At 39.3% G+C, this 17,979-nt stretch overlaps 1 protein-coding gene across 1 annotated transcript in view; it reads right to left on the bottom strand.

Annotated features, from left to right (window-relative positions):
• The window catches only part of LOC143413757 (NACHT, LRR and PYD domains-containing protein 3-like), a 47,060-nt gene that overhangs the window by 14,181 nt on the left and 14,900 nt on the right, over window positions 1–17,979 (bottom strand). The window contains exons 8-11 of the mRNA XM_076877179.1: window positions 16,437–16,616; window positions 13,395–13,574; window positions 8,763–8,942; window positions 953–1,126 (exon numbers count right to left, since the gene is read on the bottom strand). Coding sequence (XP_076733294.1) covers window positions 953–1,126; window positions 8,763–8,942; window positions 13,395–13,574; window positions 16,437–16,616 — 714 coding nt within the window. The remainder of the gene's footprint in view (window positions 1–952; window positions 1,127–8,762; window positions 8,943–13,394; window positions 13,575–16,436; window positions 16,617–17,979) is intronic.

The raw sequence follows: 17,979 nt of genomic DNA, 5'->3' as shown, positions 1-17,979 counted from the left end.
TTATTTCCACCCATTTTCCATTGTGGAGGACAAAAGGTTTCAAACTGGTCCAGGTCTTAAACCTCACGTGTTCTTCCTAATAGCAGTAAATGGATAGAAATAAGGCTTTTATGAAAACACTGAATAAAACTTGCTGCCTTTAAAAAGACTAAATGTACAGTTCAGTATTGAATACTACATAAAATAAACTATATATAAAGTGTGTCTGAATGGCAGAGATGCAGAAATATGTGCATGTAGCACAGAGCCACGGCTCAGTGTCTGAATGAGTCTCACAGACCTGAATGTGCTGTTGAAGCCATTTATAATTATAACGTAATTCTTTACTCGTTTGATCTGCTCCTTACCACAAGCCACCAGACGTAGAAGGTTTTGGACTTTTAACTATATTTTCTGAAGTTTTACAACTTTTCTTACTGTTAAAAACCTCGTTATGGCCATTCATGCTGTACAAAGTAATTAGACATGTGTGGTATCTACAGAAACGTCAGAATCTCAGCTAAAAGTTCACAAAACCATCTCAACAACCACCAAACAGCTGAAACAGCAGGTGAACAGATTACACAAAAAAGATGTAAACACAAATCCCCCTGATCATCTGTTTTTTAAACATGAAGTGTAGTTTTGGACGTTCATTTACTGCTGGTTCAGTGAATTTTGGTTGGACAGTGATGAAACCTGCAGCCTCAGAATCTGTGAGAAGTCTGCTTTCAGCACGCAACAGCATTGTTGTGTTGTGTGGATCCACCTCTGCAAACTCATCACTGTTTCACCATCATGTTTCTACTTAGACAATAACAAAGGAAGCAGTTCCCAGGAACTACTTCCTGTCTTGTTAACATAAGAGTATGTTGCCCTTCAAAACACCTCCACTTCTCCTCTTATTAGAGGGCTGCCTTATTATTAATCTGCTAATTCTGTCAGTTGATGAAAGAAAAATGCTTGATCTCACCTGAGAGTTTCCAGTGTACAGCGTGGACTCTTCAGTCCTTCAGACAGAAGCTTCACGCCTGAATCCTTCAGGTTACTGTTACTCAGGTCCAGCTGTCTCAGATTAGAGGTCTGAGAGCTGAGACCTGAGGCCAGAGCTTCACAGCTTCTCTCTGACAGGTCACAGTGACTCAGTCTGAAAAATAACAGATAAACAATTACAAAAATAAAACACTTATGTTGAAGTGTAATGAGATACTATTATATTTAGCAATATTTCATCTTGTTTTTGTCAGGAAACTGAGCACTGATGCAGAGCAACATGTGGAGAGAATCAGAGGAGAAGAAGTGAAGAGAGAACAGCAGTAAAACAACACTGAATTGTTCAGTGTGCTTTTGATATCAACAGAATGTGTCAAATTTCTTTATTTTGTATTTGTTTTAGTGGAATTGATGATTATCACTTAGATAACAACCACAGGCCAGGTCTAAATTGCACTTTGGTGACAGTTACACCCAGAAATATTTCAGAAACGTGGACAATTTGTGCTCCATTGTATTCAGTTTTGAAGAAACTGAGTACCGATGACCACTTAATATTTTTGATATTTTATTTGAGTTGTTCCACCTGATCTGTGTTAACTAGAATAAACATTTAAAAGCTAAAGCTATGATCACATATGTACTTACAGAGCTTTGTTGGAGGCTTTGACCACTGGCAGCAGCCTCAGAAGAGCCTTTTTAAAGGCTCATGTTCTCACTTAGATCATTTATTTCTACTTACATTTCATTCTGGGAAAAATGGAGATTACTTTGAAAATGGGAACTATTTTCCCCAAAAATCAGCCCTGGATTAGTAAATCACTCCAACATGTTCTCAGGCAGAAGAAGCTGTCTTGTTATGAGGGAGAGAAGAAAAGCAGCTAAAATCAGGTGTAAAAGTAAAGCAGAGGATGAGCTGAATAAAGGACACTCAAGGCTGGCTTGGAAAGGAATGAAGTCCATGGTGGGGATGCAGAACAAGGAGCAAAGATGAATGTGATGCTGAATCAGCAGAAGACTTGGACTCATTTCATTCCCGCTTCTTTATTTTTATTGACATTTTAGAATCACTATACAATACCATCAACTTCAGCTATCTTTCAGTACATATATTTTTTTCTTTTTTTCTATATTTAAACAACTAAAATATCCATACAATAAGAATGAAAGAAGAAGAAAAGAAAAAGAAGCAAAACAGGAAACAACAAACAACATAAATAAAAAATGCATAAGGAAAAAGAAAAAGGAAAGAAAAATAAATAAATAAATGTAGGGAGTGTGTTTTTGTTTCCATTAATGTAACTAATTTTTCCTCTAGTCTTCTAGTAGTTAACAAAGTCAAAATGCAAAAGCAAAAACTGGCCTGCGTTTTCTAATGTAGTCCATCCATTTCTTCCATCGTGATACAAACAGGTCCCTCTTGTAGTTCACATCTGCTGTCATTTTCTCCATTCTGTAAATGTCCAGTGTGATGTTCATCCACGTGTTCATAGCTGGGCTCTCTGAAGAAAGCCATTTTTTTGTGATGGCTTTTTTGCCTGCTGCCAGTAAAATATTAAACAAGTATTTATCGTTCTTTGTCCATCCTTCTGGCATAAGTCCAAAACGTAGAGTTTTACTTTCCAAAGGTAAATATCTTCCAAATGTCTCTTGTATTGCTGCATGTATTCCCTTCCAATAAGTTTTAATAACATGACAGTCCCAGAAAATATGATAGTGATTTGCATTTGTATTTCCACAATTTCTCCAGCAAGCGGGAGGGTTACCTTCATAGTGAGATTTTTGGAGAGGTGTAATAAAATATCTTATCAGGCATTTCCACCCAAATTCCCGCCAGCTCTGTGAGCTGCTACATTTCCATTGATATGCCCATATTGTTGTCCATTCTTCCTCCTTTATCTCTATTCCTCCCTCCATTTCCCATTTTGTTTTGATATACAAGGTTGAGTGTAATTTCATATTTGTTAATCCTTTATAGAGGTCACCTATAATACCTCTATTTTTATTTGAACTGCCCTTTTAAATACGTCTATCAGCTGTTTACTCAGTTCAGCCTTAGCTTTTATCGTTTTATTGACAAAATGCCTCATCTGTAGACATCTATAAAAATCCTGTGTTTCTAATGAATATTTATCTTTCATTTTATCAAAACTAATTAGTCTGCCTTCCTCCATTACCATACATAAAGCTGTTAATCCTTTATATGTCCAATCTTTGAATCTGGTGTCCAATTTATTTGGAGCAAAATGTGTGTCATATGCACACCACTTAAGAACTGCTATATCCTCTTCTAGTTTATATTCTTTTATTACTGTTTCCCAAATTTTAAAAGTCAACTTGATCCATGGATTTTCAATAGTTTTTATTAAATTTTGCAAGCTTCTGTCTGCTATAATAGCTTATATGGGGATGGAGGTCAGACTCTCCTCAATAACTTTCCATTGAGCGTCATATGAAGGATTACATCAGCATATCATAGGCCTTAATTGTGCTGCCCAATAATATTCCCTAAGAGAAGGTAAGCCCCACCCCCCTTTTCCTTTGTTAAGTTGTAGGGTTTTAAATCTAATTCGGGGCCTTTTTCCTTGCCATATGTATCTTGAAAAATTTTTATCCCATTCATTAAACTGTTTCTGGTTAATTTCTATTGGTAATGTTTGAAATAAATATAATAATTTAGGAAGAATATTAATTTTAATTGAGTCTATTCTCGAATATAAACTTAAATATGGAATTAGATTCCATCTCGCTATATGTTCCTTAATTTTTTTCTGTATTGGTAAATAATTTCGTTCTAATAGTTCTGTAAGACCCTTAGGTATTATGACTCCTAGATATTTAAAGTACTCTGTTCGCCATGCTAATTGATACTTATTTTTAATTTCTTCTGGTGGAATATAGTTGTACTTAAGCAATTGTGTTTTACTCATATTAACCCTATATCCAGATAGTCGACCAAAGTATTCAAATGATTGCATTAATTTAGGTAAAGAGTTTGATGGTTGAACCAAAAATATTAAAATATCATCTGCATAGCAGGCTAATTTATGCTCCTTTTCATGGATATTAATACCTTCTACTTCTTTATTTTGTCTTATATATTGAGCCAATGGTTCCAGATATAACGCAAATGAGCACGCACAGCCCTGCCTTGTTCCTCTTTGCAGCTTAATTGTTCTGTCACCATGTAACCGGGTTCTGTTTAAATAGATTTTCCCTGTGAAAGTTACTTTTTAGTGCCCTCTTCTGGCACGACCTGGTGTAACATGCGCGACTCTGTCTCTGTTCGATGATGTCATAAGAAAGTGCATGTTATTGTTTGGGGAAAAGACTTCTCCTGTTCTCCGGTCCTCTGCTGTAGTGGCAATCGCCTCCCTTAAGATGGTCTTTAAGGGCATTGTCGGTATGTAATTCTGTTCTACCCTTACTAATGAACAAATCTACTTGAAGTAATGTGATTGCAGTGTTTACTTAATAGAAACGTTTGTAAAGAGAGGATTCGCTAACGCTTTTGGCTAAACAAGCAATTTGTGCTGTTATAGTGTATTTGTCCTCATCTGTGATTTCTAAGAGCATTTCATGTTGTTCCTCAGTTTTACCCTACTTCAACTGGCCTAAGTAAAGGGAGTGAAGTCAAACCCTCTTGTCTGCGTGGTCATTTTGAAGAGGAGTTTAGTCTGAATGTCGACTCTAGCAAGGCGTTAGAGGCAGAGGACATTACATTAATACTATTTGATAGGTAGCCATTAATTTTAATCCTTGCCGTAGGGTTATCATAAAGTGCCTGTATTGTCTTAATTATATTTTCGTGAAAGCCAAATGTATACAAGACTCGGTAAAGAAAGTTCCAATTAACTGAATCGAATGATTTTTCTGCATCGATACTGATTACCATTGCTTCTATTTTATTCTTTTGAATATGATTAATAATTTGTAATGTCCGTCGCACATTATCTTGTATTTGGCGCTCTCGAATAAAACCTGTTTGATCATTATGAATTAGATTAGGTAAGAACTTTTCTAATCGTCGAGCCATGATAGATGTAAACAGCTTGTAATCTGTATTAAGAACACATATTGGTCTATATGACGCACATTCTAATTTATCCTTGTTTTCTTTTGGGATGGCAGAGATAATTGCTTCTTTCCAGCTAGAAGGTACTTGAGCCTTCTTTAGGATCCAATTCATTGTTAGAAGCATCACTGGTATTAATTCTTCTTTTAGCTCCTTGTACCATTCTGCCGTATATCCATCTGATCCTGGAGATTTATTTATTTTAACTTTACTTATTGCTATTCTTAGTTCCTTTTCTGTTATATCTTCAATCAAAGTTTTATTCTGTTCTTCATTCAGTACTGGTAAATCAAGAGAATCTAAAAAACTGTTAATTTCAACTATATTACTCTCTGTGTTATTAGCATACAGAGTCTTATAAAATGTTTCAAATGCACTCTGAACTTCTATTAGTTTATTTTTTTAATTAGTTTTGTCACTGGATGTTGTTAAATTATAATATTATTTTATGCCATGTTAGACCCCTAATTAAAGATTGTGAATTATTATGTAGTCTTAGTTGGCATTATTCTCCTGAATTAGAAGAAGCTGATAACTATTGCATTAGTTAAACTGATTTGCATTACATTAGACTGCTGATTTATTGTGGATGAATGATATTGTTTTATGATGTTATAAGAAATACTGTTTGCAGAAAGTCATCGCCTTAATTGTCTGATTAGAAGAGAACGGAACATGCTGGAGTTTTCTTGCCCATCTCAGCAGGAGCAGATAAACGGGGAGCCAAGGTCGTAGTTTAGGCGCCGTGTGAGAGAAAAGCATGTGAGAGCACCAGAGGCTATAAGAATTTGATCAATGCTCCACCATTTTGAGATCTGATGCTGTCTGCGTACGGTGTCCATCTCCCACGTGTGTGACCATTAAAATTATCGTTTGACTCAACCCGGCCGGACCAGTGTTGTTATTGTGGTTTTTCCTCTTGTCTCCATCCCCAATTTTGAACTCGTAACAATGTTTAATTTTGTGAACTGTATTATCTGCTATTTTCTTTTTTAGTTTCCAGGCTAATACATTCTTTGCTTTTGATCCTCCCTCATAATACCTTTGTTTAAGAAACATTAATTTTTTTTTAATTTCATATGTGGTCAAATCATTTATTTCATTTCTTGTTTTCCTAATTTCCTCCAATATATCCTGAGATGTTTTTCTTTCATGCCTTTTCTCTAATTCTTATTTTGTAGCTCTTCAAATTTCTTATTTCTCATCTTTTTCTTATTATTGGATATTGCTATAATTTTCCCTCTCAGGACAGCTTTTAAGGCATCCCACAGTATAGGAGGAGACACCTCACCATTGTCATTAGTTTCCATATAGAAGTGAATCTCTTTTTTAATTTGTCCTTTAAAGTGAGGATCATTCAGTAAGCTTGAATTTAATTTCCAATTATTGAGTTTTGGTTGCACGTTTAAATCAACAGACAGGTATACTGGTGCATGATCGCTTAACTCTATTGCTCCAATTGCACAAGTGTTTATTTTATCTTTATTTTTCCCAAAAGTTATGAAATAATCTATTCTTGTGTATAACGAGTGCGGTGAGGAAAAATAAGTATAATCCCTTTGGTAGGGATGCAAGTCTCTCCATATATCAATTAGTCCCACCTCCTTCATCAATGTATTTATATTCTTAATTAATGTTTTAGTATTCTGTGCTTTTCTATTGGAAATATCTAGCTTTGGTTGTAGATGTTTATTTAAATCTCCTCCGCAAATTAGGAAACCTACTGTCTCTGTTACCATCACATCTATAATTTTCTTAAAGAAATAAATATCGCTTCCAGGGGGTGCATATATATTTAACACCGTGACTGGGTTCCCCTCAATGTTTCCCCTTACCAAAATATAACGTCCCTCTTTGTCACTTATCTCGGATATTTTTTCAAAGAGTAATTTGCTTGATAACAGGATAGCCACTCCTCTCCTTCGTCCAGTTTTATAGGAAGAGGAGAAACTGTTGTATAACCCATTCTTTTCAGTTTTTCATGCTCCTTACACTCTAGATGGGTTTCCTGTAGATACACTATTTGTACTTGTTCTTTCTTCATTTTAGTTAAATTTTTATTACGTTTAATTGGATTCGACAGGCCATTTACAATATATGATATGATTTTTACCTTATCTTTAAGCATACCCTTACTATTTGAATATTATTAATGTAACAACAACATGTACCATCAGACCACTCCCTAAACATACATAAGCAAACATTAATATTAACATTAAAGCTGTATAAAACAACAGCTACAGAAATAAGCTTTATTTGGTCAAAGAAAAAAAAAAGAAAAAAAAAAAAGGACTTCCAACTGTGGGGTCCCCGATATGACCCTAAGTAAGCCCCGATAAAAGAGGGGGCTTCGAGGGGGGCCTCTCTCACCTCTATGTGAGACAGGGCCTTCCTTAGCCAGCAGGCCAATGTCCATTCTACTAATAGCATAGGTAGCACGTCCGCCTATTTTCAATTTCTGCATTGCCACTTCAGCATATTATTTCGAGATAAGAAGTCTTTACCAGTGTATATGGCTATAGCTTGATTCAAGGTTTGATATCATTGATTTCAATGAAGAGCTTTGTGATTGTAGCAAAGGGCTGGTAGCTCTGAGAGTCCCACTGATGAGGCGTTTGTGAAGGTTCGCAGTTATCTAAAGAGCTTAGAAAAAAAGGCATCTGGACTTCTTTAAGTTTCTTGAAGTCGTTTCGCCTTTCACCTCTCATCCAAGAAGCTTCTTTATTTCTAGGGTCAAATGGTGGAGAGTCCCAGATTAGCCTGTGTACAAACAGACTTCAGCCATATGAGAGTGAGTGTGAGTGAATGAGAGCACACACAGGACACTCTGATCTCTGAATGTGTGTGACGCAGTGAAAAAGAGGATTGTACTGGATATACTGTGACTGACAAACAGAGTTTAAAGAGAAAGGTGTTTGGATTAAAATGGATTATGCTAAAGTGAACGTGCTAATGAAATCTGAACTGACTGAAATGTGAAGTGAAGATAATTCAGATGTAAAAGAGAGAAACTGATAATAAGGTGGGGCTGGAGATCAGTGAAGGGCATGTAAACACCTGATTGGTTGACTAGATATCAGATCGACAGTTTCACAGTTTTCCCTGTGGATTATAACTTTAAGAAGATGTGACATTCATCAAGGAATCCTGCTCTCCGGATTATTTCCATGAACACTGAGCTGGAACACATCTACAGTGCTGGAAGTGCCCATCTCACCACCAACCTCTCTGTGCACATTCACTTTTCAACCCTTTGTGAGACACTAAAGGTGTAAATCTTAGTATTTATCTATGTTAGTGTGAACACCTCTAATAGGTTGGTTTAGTCTTTCCAAGTCATATCTTCCCTTAGATCTGCGGTCCAGGCTCCTAAAATCATCCTAGTTTAACAAGCACTACAATCTAGAGGAGAGCTGCACTAACAGGTGTGACTGATGAGATCTGACCTGCAAGGATACTCATGTTTATGTATATCAGGACAAGCAGGGAAGACCTGGACATCAACTCTGTCAGGCTGCCTGAGTCCTCTCACCCACATCAGCTCAGAACTCTGCATTATCTACTGAGTCAGACTCAGAGGATCAGGGATCAGAAATTCTACAAAGAGTAGAACCAGACTTCCTGTATAGAGGTGTGTGGGCCTACTGATCCACAGTGTCAGCACAACTTTCACATCATAGTCATCTCAGCACAACTAAAACATGTGACTGACCTCAGAGTTTCAAATCGACATCGTGGATTCTCCAGAAGAACACACAGCTGCTTCACTCCTGAATCCTGCAGGTTGTTGTAGGTTCCACTCAGGTCCAGCACTCTGGGATACGAGGGGTTGGACTTCAGCGCTGCTGCCAGATAATCACAGCTGATCTCTGACAAATCACAGTCTTTCAATCTGTAAAAAGAATGAAAGATGTAAGTTTATTAGACAAAGTGTGAGCTTGAAATCATTCAGTGTTTCATCATCTGTTCAGAGCTGAAGAAGGTTCAGAATGTAGAAGTTTAGAAAATGGAAACTCCAAACAGCTGAAGCCAACAGGAAGCAGCTTCAAACAAACAAGAGAAAAAAATGAATTTTTCACATTGAAGTCGTACATTTATCATAAAGTTGTCAAGTTTTGCCGTGTGAAATAAAAAAACTGAACAGGAATCCTCAGAGTTGAACCCTCTGCACAGAGGTTCAGGTTTCTCTTCAGGTCCCAAAGTGCAGAACAACAAGGTTTCAAACAGCTTCGTTCCAGCAGCATCAGCCACAGAAATGCAGAGATGATTCTTTGGATCTCTTGGTTGTGTTGTATGATGCTGTGTTTGCATATCTGGTGTCTGTGTTGCTTTGTGAGGACGGATCATTTACTGCAGTTCCAGATAAACAGAGCTGGACCTGAACCTGGTAGCTTCACTTAGAAGACACTTGTGATGGGAACGTCAGGTCAAAAAAGTGCCCCTCCGACAGCCAAACCCATCTGTTCTCTGATTGGATAGTTACATTTGTGATTGGCATGACATTGACCAATCAGATGAAAGGAAGAAAAATAGGGTCAAAATTCGTACTTGTAACTTGCAGGTTTTTTTGGCTAAGTCCACACACAAATCTTTTTTTACACACACACACAAATCTTTTTTTACACACACACACAAATCTTTTTTTACACACACACACAAATCTTTTTTTACACACAAACAAATTTTTTTCACGCACACACAAATTCTTTTTTACACATACAAATCCTGATTTACAAGTACAAAATATTTATGACCACATTTTGAGCCCATACAAATGTTCTGCAGACGAGTCCATGCGCTCACAACAAAGCTCAGTGTGGACGACGCTGTGCACGCTCCAATGCTGATTGGTTAGAAAGTGGGCGGGAACAGGGAAGAGAGCGACAGCAGTGTTCAGCACAAACAGGAAGGATCAAAGAAGAAGAACATGACAAGCTCAGATGGAGGCTGCAGTGGACACTTTTCATTGTTTTAACATTCGCTTTCACTTCAGCTTCACCAACATTAGCACAAGCAGAGCATCCCACTGACTGCGTGGCTGTGACGGCGCCCCCTGGTGACTGTAAACTACTACAACATGTAGACAGCCGTCTGCTGCTCATTTCTTTGCCACCATCACAGGAGCTCTTTATCATGTTCTACACTCTCATTGGTTCTTTGTGTGCTTGTTTTTTAGAACAGTAGTCATTGTGATTGTTCAAAGAAGACAGTCAGCTGTGACTAAATGTAGCTCCTACAGCAGTGATTGGAATAACTACTGAAGCTAATCCAGTATCAAAGCTCAGGAATCAGCAGCTCCCACCTCGTTTTCTTTGAACAACTATTTTTAGCTGCTGTGTTTTTGTGGACTTCAGACATCCTGCTGCTCTGGAGAACTGAAGCTCTAAAGGCTTCAGCCTTTATCTCCAAGAAACAAAGCTGATCATGGAGACCCAGCAGGTCAGCTGATCTGTGGACAGCACCAGCATCTTTAAGTAAGTCTGAGAGGTGAGCAGTCTTTGGAAGCCTTTACTGTCTGATAGTCTCAGAGCAGGATTTGGATCATTATTTGGCTTTTCTTCTATTATTATGTTTAGTTTCTGCTTCACAGATATTCTCTGAGATGTTCTCTGAAATGTTTCCCACTGTTGGACAAACTTTCACAGTTTCTTCATAAAGGAGATCTCCTGTGCAGTCCATCTGTGATAATATGTTAAACACTGAATTATGATTCATATCTGAATGTACTGACTGTTAATTATTGATGAGAACATAATCAGTAAATATAAATATGTTTGAGTTTGGCTTTGATGAATCAGAATAAAAGTAATAAAATAATGATTTTAGAGACAGGCCGAACTCAGGCCAGCTGACAGCCTGTGTACAAACAGACTTCAGCCATATGAGAGTGAGTGTGAGTGAATGAGAGCACACACAGGACACTCTGATCTCTGAATGTGTGTGACGCAGTGAAAAAGAGGATTGTACTGGATATACTGTGACTGACAAACAGAGTTTAAAGAGAAAGGTGTTTGGATTAAAATGGATTATGCTAAAGTGAACGTGCTAATGAAATCTGAACTGACTGAAATGTGAAGTGAAGGTAATTCAGATGTAAAAGAGAGAAACTGATAATAAGGTGGGGCTGGAGATCAGTGAAGGGCATGTAAACACCTGATTGGTTGACTAGATATCAGATCGACAGTTTCACAGTTTTCCCTGTGGATTATAACTTTAAGAAGATGTAACATTCATCAAGGAATCCTGCTCTCCGGATTATTTCCATGAACACTGAGCTGGAACACATCTACAGTGCTGGAAGTGCCCGTCTCACCACCAACCTCTCTGTGCACATTCACTTTTCAACCCTTTGTGAGACACTAAAGGTGTAAATCTTAGTATTTATCTATGTTAGTTTGAACACCTCTAATAGGTTGGTTTAGTCTTTCCAAGTCATATCTTCCCTTAGATCTGCGGTCCAGGCTCATAAAATCATCCTAGTTTAACAAGCACTACAATCTAGAGGACAGCTGCACTAACAGGTGTGACTGATGAGATCTGACCTGCAAGGATACTCATGTTTATGTGTATCAGGACAAGCAGGGAAGACCTGGGGCCTGTTCTTCGTACGTCGCTTACTACATCCAAGATCAAATGACACATCCAAGACCAAACCATCGCGCTAACCGTGAGCTCGCTAATCCGGTTCCCCGAACACACCTGCTGTTGACGATTAGTACAGCTGGACGCAGTAATGTGAGATCACTGGGTGTCGTAAAAGGGGCTACGCATCGATAGTAGAAACATTGATCGGCAACCCGCTGATTGGTCGGCGAAAATGTCGAAGGGGCGTGCTCGGTATTTTCCGGCAGCAGAGCAAGAACTCACGAGTGAGGGATTTCAGGAGTTTCAGAGTTTAATTAAAACGCAAGAGAACACTGCAAAGGCTGCAAAAGCAAGGAGAGAGGGCTGGCAGAAAGTTGCTGACAAATCAAACTCGTAGGTAATTTAATAATAATAATGGATTGGGTTCATATAGCGCTTTCCAAGGCACCCAAAGCGCTTTACGATACCACTATTCATTCACTCCCACATTCACACACTGGTGGAGGCAGCTACGGTTGTAGCCAGGCTGCCATATCGCGCCATCGGCCCCTCTGGCCAACACCAGTAGGCGGTAGGGTAGGTCTATCATATGACACTATATTGTCCAATATCATATGGCATTATATTATATTATAATATGTTATATTATATCCCCTTTCACATTAGAGCCACAACAGGACCCACAAGAACATGGGAACAAGTAAAAGTGGAATACAGGAGTATTCTACAGAATGGTAATATTTATCTCTTAGATTGCTTTGCGTCTCTTGGCAAGGTAATACTGGCCTGTAATACTCTGTTAGTTTGTTCATAACAGCAACCAAGAAAAGGGCAGAGGAAAAAAAGACAGGTGGTGGTCCTGCACCCCCTCGTCAACAAGTTGGTTAAGTAAATAATACCCTCACGGGAATATCGATATCTCTCAATGAGCACACTGTCGCGCTGAGCTAAAGGATCCTGTCTATCCCGCAATATACGCTGAATTCTGACAACTCTCCTTATCAATCCTGCACCTTCCACAATGGGTTGGTCGCGTATACGGACAGGACATGGCTGCGACAGGCTTCCCAAATCCACCTTTGCTTTTATAGCCGTGGTCTCTCATCTTGATTACACGAAGTAATTTACAATTACTACTCTGAAATATGAATTACATCTGTAATAATCACATACATGTAAGAGAATGTTAATAGTTCATTTCCCTTTTTTAGGAAATGACCTGTATGTATCTATGTGACATCAATAAAAGGATCAAGTGCTGCATTATCTTTAGTTACATTGATGTTATTTATTTATGGTGAAACAGTGGTGGAATATCGCTGTTGCTTTCGTATACATGAAGCGGACATACCTGAGTGGCCGCGATCTAATCCTGTTTACATAAAGTAAACCTGCTCCCGAGCAGGTTTACGCTTACGGCTCTGTTGCTATGACAGCAAGTCCCGGATGAGCTTCGGGGAACCGAACGATCCGGGATCACGCGAATTCGTCAACAATCTAATCCAGCTAACTTACTTAGCGAGGTACGAAGAACAGGCCCCTGGACATCAACTCTGTCAGGCTGCCTGAGTCCTCTCACCCACATCAGCTCAGAACTCTGCATTATCTACTGAGTCAGACTCAGAGGATCAGGGATCAGAAGTTCTACAAAGAGTAGAACCAGACTTCCTGTATAGAGGTGTGTGGGCCTACTGATCCACAGTGTCAGCACAACTTTCACATCATAGTCATCTCAGCACAACTAAAACATGTGACTGACCTCAGAGTTTCAAATCGACATCGTGGATTCTCCAGAAGAACACACAGCTGCTTCACTCCTGAATCCTGCAGGTTGTTGTAGGTTCCACTCAGGTCCAGCACTCTGGGATACGAGGGGTTGGACTTCAGCGCTGCTGCCAGATAATCACAGCTGATCTCTGACAAATCACAGTCCTTCAATCTGAATAAAAAATGAAAGATGTAAGTTTATTAGACAAAGTGTGAGCTTGAAATCATTCAGTGTTTCATCATCTGTTCAGAGCTGAAGAAGGTTCAGAATGTAGAAGTTTAGAAAATGGAAACTCCAAACAGCTGAAGCCAACAGGAAGCAGCTTCAAACAAACAAGAGAAAAAAAATGAATTTTTCACATTGAAGTCGTACATTTATCATAAAGTTGTCAAGTTTTGCCGTGTGAAATAACAAAACTGAACAGGAATCCTCAGAGTTGAACCCTCTGCACAGAGGTTCAGGTTCCTCTTCAGGTCCCAAAGTGCAGAACAACAAGGTTTCAAACAGCTTCGTTCCAGCAGCATCAGCCACAGAAATGCAGAGATAATTCTTTGGATCTCTTGGTTGTGTTGTATGATGCTGTGTTTGCATATCTGGTGTCTGTGTTGCTTTGTGAGGACGGATCATTTACTGCAGCTCCAGATAAACAGAGCTGGACCTGAACCTGGTAGCTTCACTTAGAAGACACTTGTGATGGGAATGTCAGGTCAAAAAAGTGCCCCTCCGACAGCCAAACCCATCTGTTCTCTGATTGGATAGTTACATTTGTGATTGACATGACATTGACCAATCAGATGAAAGGAAGAAAAATAGGGTCAAAATTCGTACTTGTAACTTGCAGGGGTTTTTTTTGCTAAGTCCACACACAAATCTTTTTTTACACACACACAAATCTTTTTTACACACACACAAATTTTTTTCACGCACACACAAATTCTTTTTACACACACAAATCCTGATTTACAAGTACAAAATATTTATGACCACATTTTGGAGCCCATACAAATGTTCTGCAGACGAGTCCATGCGCTCACAACAAAGCTCAGTGTGGACGACGCTGTGCACGCTCCAATGCTGATTGGTTAGAAAGTGGGCGGGAACAGGGAAGAGAGCGACAGCAGTGTTCAGCACAAACACGAAGGATCAAAGAAGAAGAACATGACAAGCTCAGATGGAGGCTGCAGTGGACACTTTTCATTGTTTTAACATTCGCTTTCACTTCAGCTTCACCAACAACAGCACAAGCAGAGCAGCCCACTGACTGCGTGGCCGTGACGGCGCCCCCTGGTGACTGTAAACCACTACAACATGTAGACGGCCGTCTGCTGCTCATTTCTTTGCCACCATCACAGGAGCTCTTTATCATGTTCTACACTCTCATTGGTTCTTTGTGTGCTTGTTTTTTAGAACAGTAGTCATTGTGATTGTTCAAAGAAGACAGTCAGCTGTGACTAAATGTAGCTCCTACAGCAGTGATTGGAATAACTACTGAAGCTAATCCAGTATCAAAGCTCAGGAATCAGCAGCTCCCACCTCGTTTTCTTTGAACAACTATTTTTAGCTGCTGTGTTTTTGTGTTTTTGTGGACTTCAGACATCCTGCTGCTCTGGAGAACTGAAGCTCTAAAGGCTTCAGCCTTTATCTCCAAGAAACAAAGCTGATCATGGAGACCCAGCAGGTCAGCTGATCTGTGGACAGCACCAGCATCTTTAAGTAAGTCTGAGAGGTGAGCAGTCTTTGGAAGCCTTTACTGTCTGATAGTCTCAGAGCAGGATTTGGATCATTATTTGGCTTTTCTTCTATTATTATGTTTAGTTTCTGCTTCACAGATATTCTCTGAGATGTTCTCTGAAATGTTTCCCACTGTTGGACAAACTTTCACAGTTTCTTCATAAAGGAGATCTCCTGTGCAGTCCATCTGTGATAATATGTTAAACACTGAATTATGATTCATATCTGAATGTACTGACTGTTAATTATTGATGAGAACATAATCAGTAAATATAAATATGTTTGAGTTTGGCTTTGATGAATCAGAATAAAAGTAATAAAATAATGATTTTAGAGACAGGCCGAACTCAGGCCAGCTGACAGCCTGTGTACAAACAGACTTCAGCCATATGAGAGTGAGTGTGAGTGAATGAGAGCACACACAGGACACTCTGATCTCTGAATGTGTGTGACGCAGTGAAAAAGAGGATTGTACTGGATATACTGTGACTGACAAACAGAGTTTAAAGAGAAAGGTGTTTGGATTAAAATGGATTATGCTAAAGTGAACGTGCTAATGAAATCTGAACTGACTGAAATGTGAAGTGAAGATTATTCAGATGTAAAAGAGAGAAACTGATAATAAGGTGGGGCTGGAGATCAAACACCTGATTGGTTGGGTAGATATCAGATCGACAGTTTCACAGTTTTCCCTGTGGATTATAACTCTAAGAATATGTGACATTCATCAAGGAATCCTGCTCTCCGGATTATTTCCATGAACACTGAGCTGGAACACATCTACAGTGCTGGAAGTGCCCATCTCACCACCAACCTCTCTGTGCACATTCACTTTTCAACCCTTTGTGAGACACTAAAGGTGTAAATCTGAGTATTTATCTATGTTAGTGAAAACACCTCTAATAGGTTGGTTTAGTCTTTCCAAGTCATAACTTCCCTTAGATCTGCGGTCCAGACTCCTAAAATCATCCTAGTTTTACAAGCACTACAATCTAGAGGAGAGCTGCACTAACAGGTGTGACTGATGAGATCTGACCTGCAAGGATACTCATGTTTATGTGTATCAGGACAAGCAGGGAAGACCTGGACATCAACTCTGTCAGGCTGCCTGAGTCCTCTCACCCACATCAGCTCAGAACTCTGCATTATCTACTGAGTCAGACTCAGAGGATCAGGGATCAGAAGTTCTACAAAGAGTAGAACCAGACTTCCTGTATAGAGGTGTGTGGGCCTACTGATCCACAGTGTCAGCACAACTTTCACATCATATTCATCTCAGCACAACTAAAACATGTGACTGACCTCAGCGTTTCAAATCGACATCGTGGATTCTCCAGAAGAACACACAGCTGCTTCACTCCTGAATCCTGCAGGTTGTTGTAGGTTCCACTCAGGTCCAGCACTCTGGGATACGAGGGGTTGGACTTCAGCGCTGCTGCCAGATAATCACAGCTGATCTCTGACAAATCACAGTCCTTCAATCTGAATAAAAAATGAAAGATGTAAGTTTATTAGACAAAGTGTGAGCTTGAAATCATTCAGTGTTTCATCATCTGTTCAGAGCTGAAGAAGGTTCAGAATGTAGAAGTTTAGAAAATGGAAACTCCAAACAGCTGAAGCCAACAGGAAGCAGCTTCAAACAAACAAGAGAAAAAAAATGAATTTTTCACATTGAAGTCGTACATTTATCATAAAGTTGTCAAGTTTTGCCGTGTGAAATAACAAAACTGAACAGGAATCCTCAGAGTTGAACCCTCTGCACAGAGGTTCGGGTTCCTCTTCAGGTCCCAAAGTGCAGAACAACAAGGTTTCAAACAGCTTCGTTCCAGCAGCATCAGCCACAGAAATGCAGAGATGATTCTTTGGATCTCTTGGTTGTGTTGTATGATGCTGTGTTTGCATATCTGGTGTCTGTGTTGCTTTGTGAGGACGGATCATTTACTGCAGCTCCAGATAAACAGAGCTGGACCTGAACCTGGTAGCTTCACTTAGAAGACACTTGTGATGGGAATGTCAGGTCAAAAAAGTGCCCCTCCGACAGCCAAACCCATCTGTTCTCTGATTGGATAGTTACATTTGTGATTGACATGACATTGACCAATCAGATGAAAGGAAGAAAAATAGGGTCAAAATTCGTACTTGTAACTTGCAGGGTTTTTTTTGCTAAGTCCACACACAAATCTTTTTTACACACACACAAATCTTTTTTTACACACACACAAATCTTTTTTTACACACACACAAATCTTTTTTTACACACACACAAATCTTTTTTACACACACAAATTTTTTTCACGCACACACAAATTCTTTTTACACACACAAATCCTGATTTACAAGTACAAAATATTTATGACCACATTTTGGAGCCCATACAAATGTTCTGCAGACGAGTCCATGCGCTCACAACAAAGCTCAGTGTGGACGACGCTGTGCACGCTCCAATGCTGATTGGTTAGAAAGTGGGCGGGAACAGGGAAGAGAGCGACAGCAGTGTTCAGCACAAACACGAAGGATCAAAGAAGAAGAACATGACAAGCTCAGATGGAGGCTGCAGTGGACACTTTTCATTGTTTTAACATTCGCTTTCACTTCAGCTTCACCAACAACAGCACAAGCAGAGCAGCCCACTGACTGCGTGGCCGTGACGGCGCCCCCTGGTGACTGTAAACCACTACAACATGTAGACGGCCGTCTGCTGCTCATTTCTTTGCCACCATCACAGGAGCTCTTTATCATGTTCTACACTCTCATTGGTTCTTTGTGTGCTTGTTTTTTAGAACAGTAGTCATTGTGATTGTTCAAAGAAGACAGTCAGCTGTGACTAAATGTAGCTCCTACAGCA

Source organism: Maylandia zebra, linkage group LG2 (genome assembly GCF_041146795.1).
Source record: "Maylandia zebra isolate NMK-2024a linkage group LG2, Mzebra_GT3a, whole genome shotgun sequence".
Classification (NCBI taxonomy): domain Eukaryota; kingdom Metazoa; phylum Chordata; class Actinopteri; order Cichliformes; family Cichlidae; genus Maylandia; species Maylandia zebra.
Note: the sequence above shows the minus strand (reverse complement) of the source record. Positions and strands in the feature narration are given on the sequence as shown.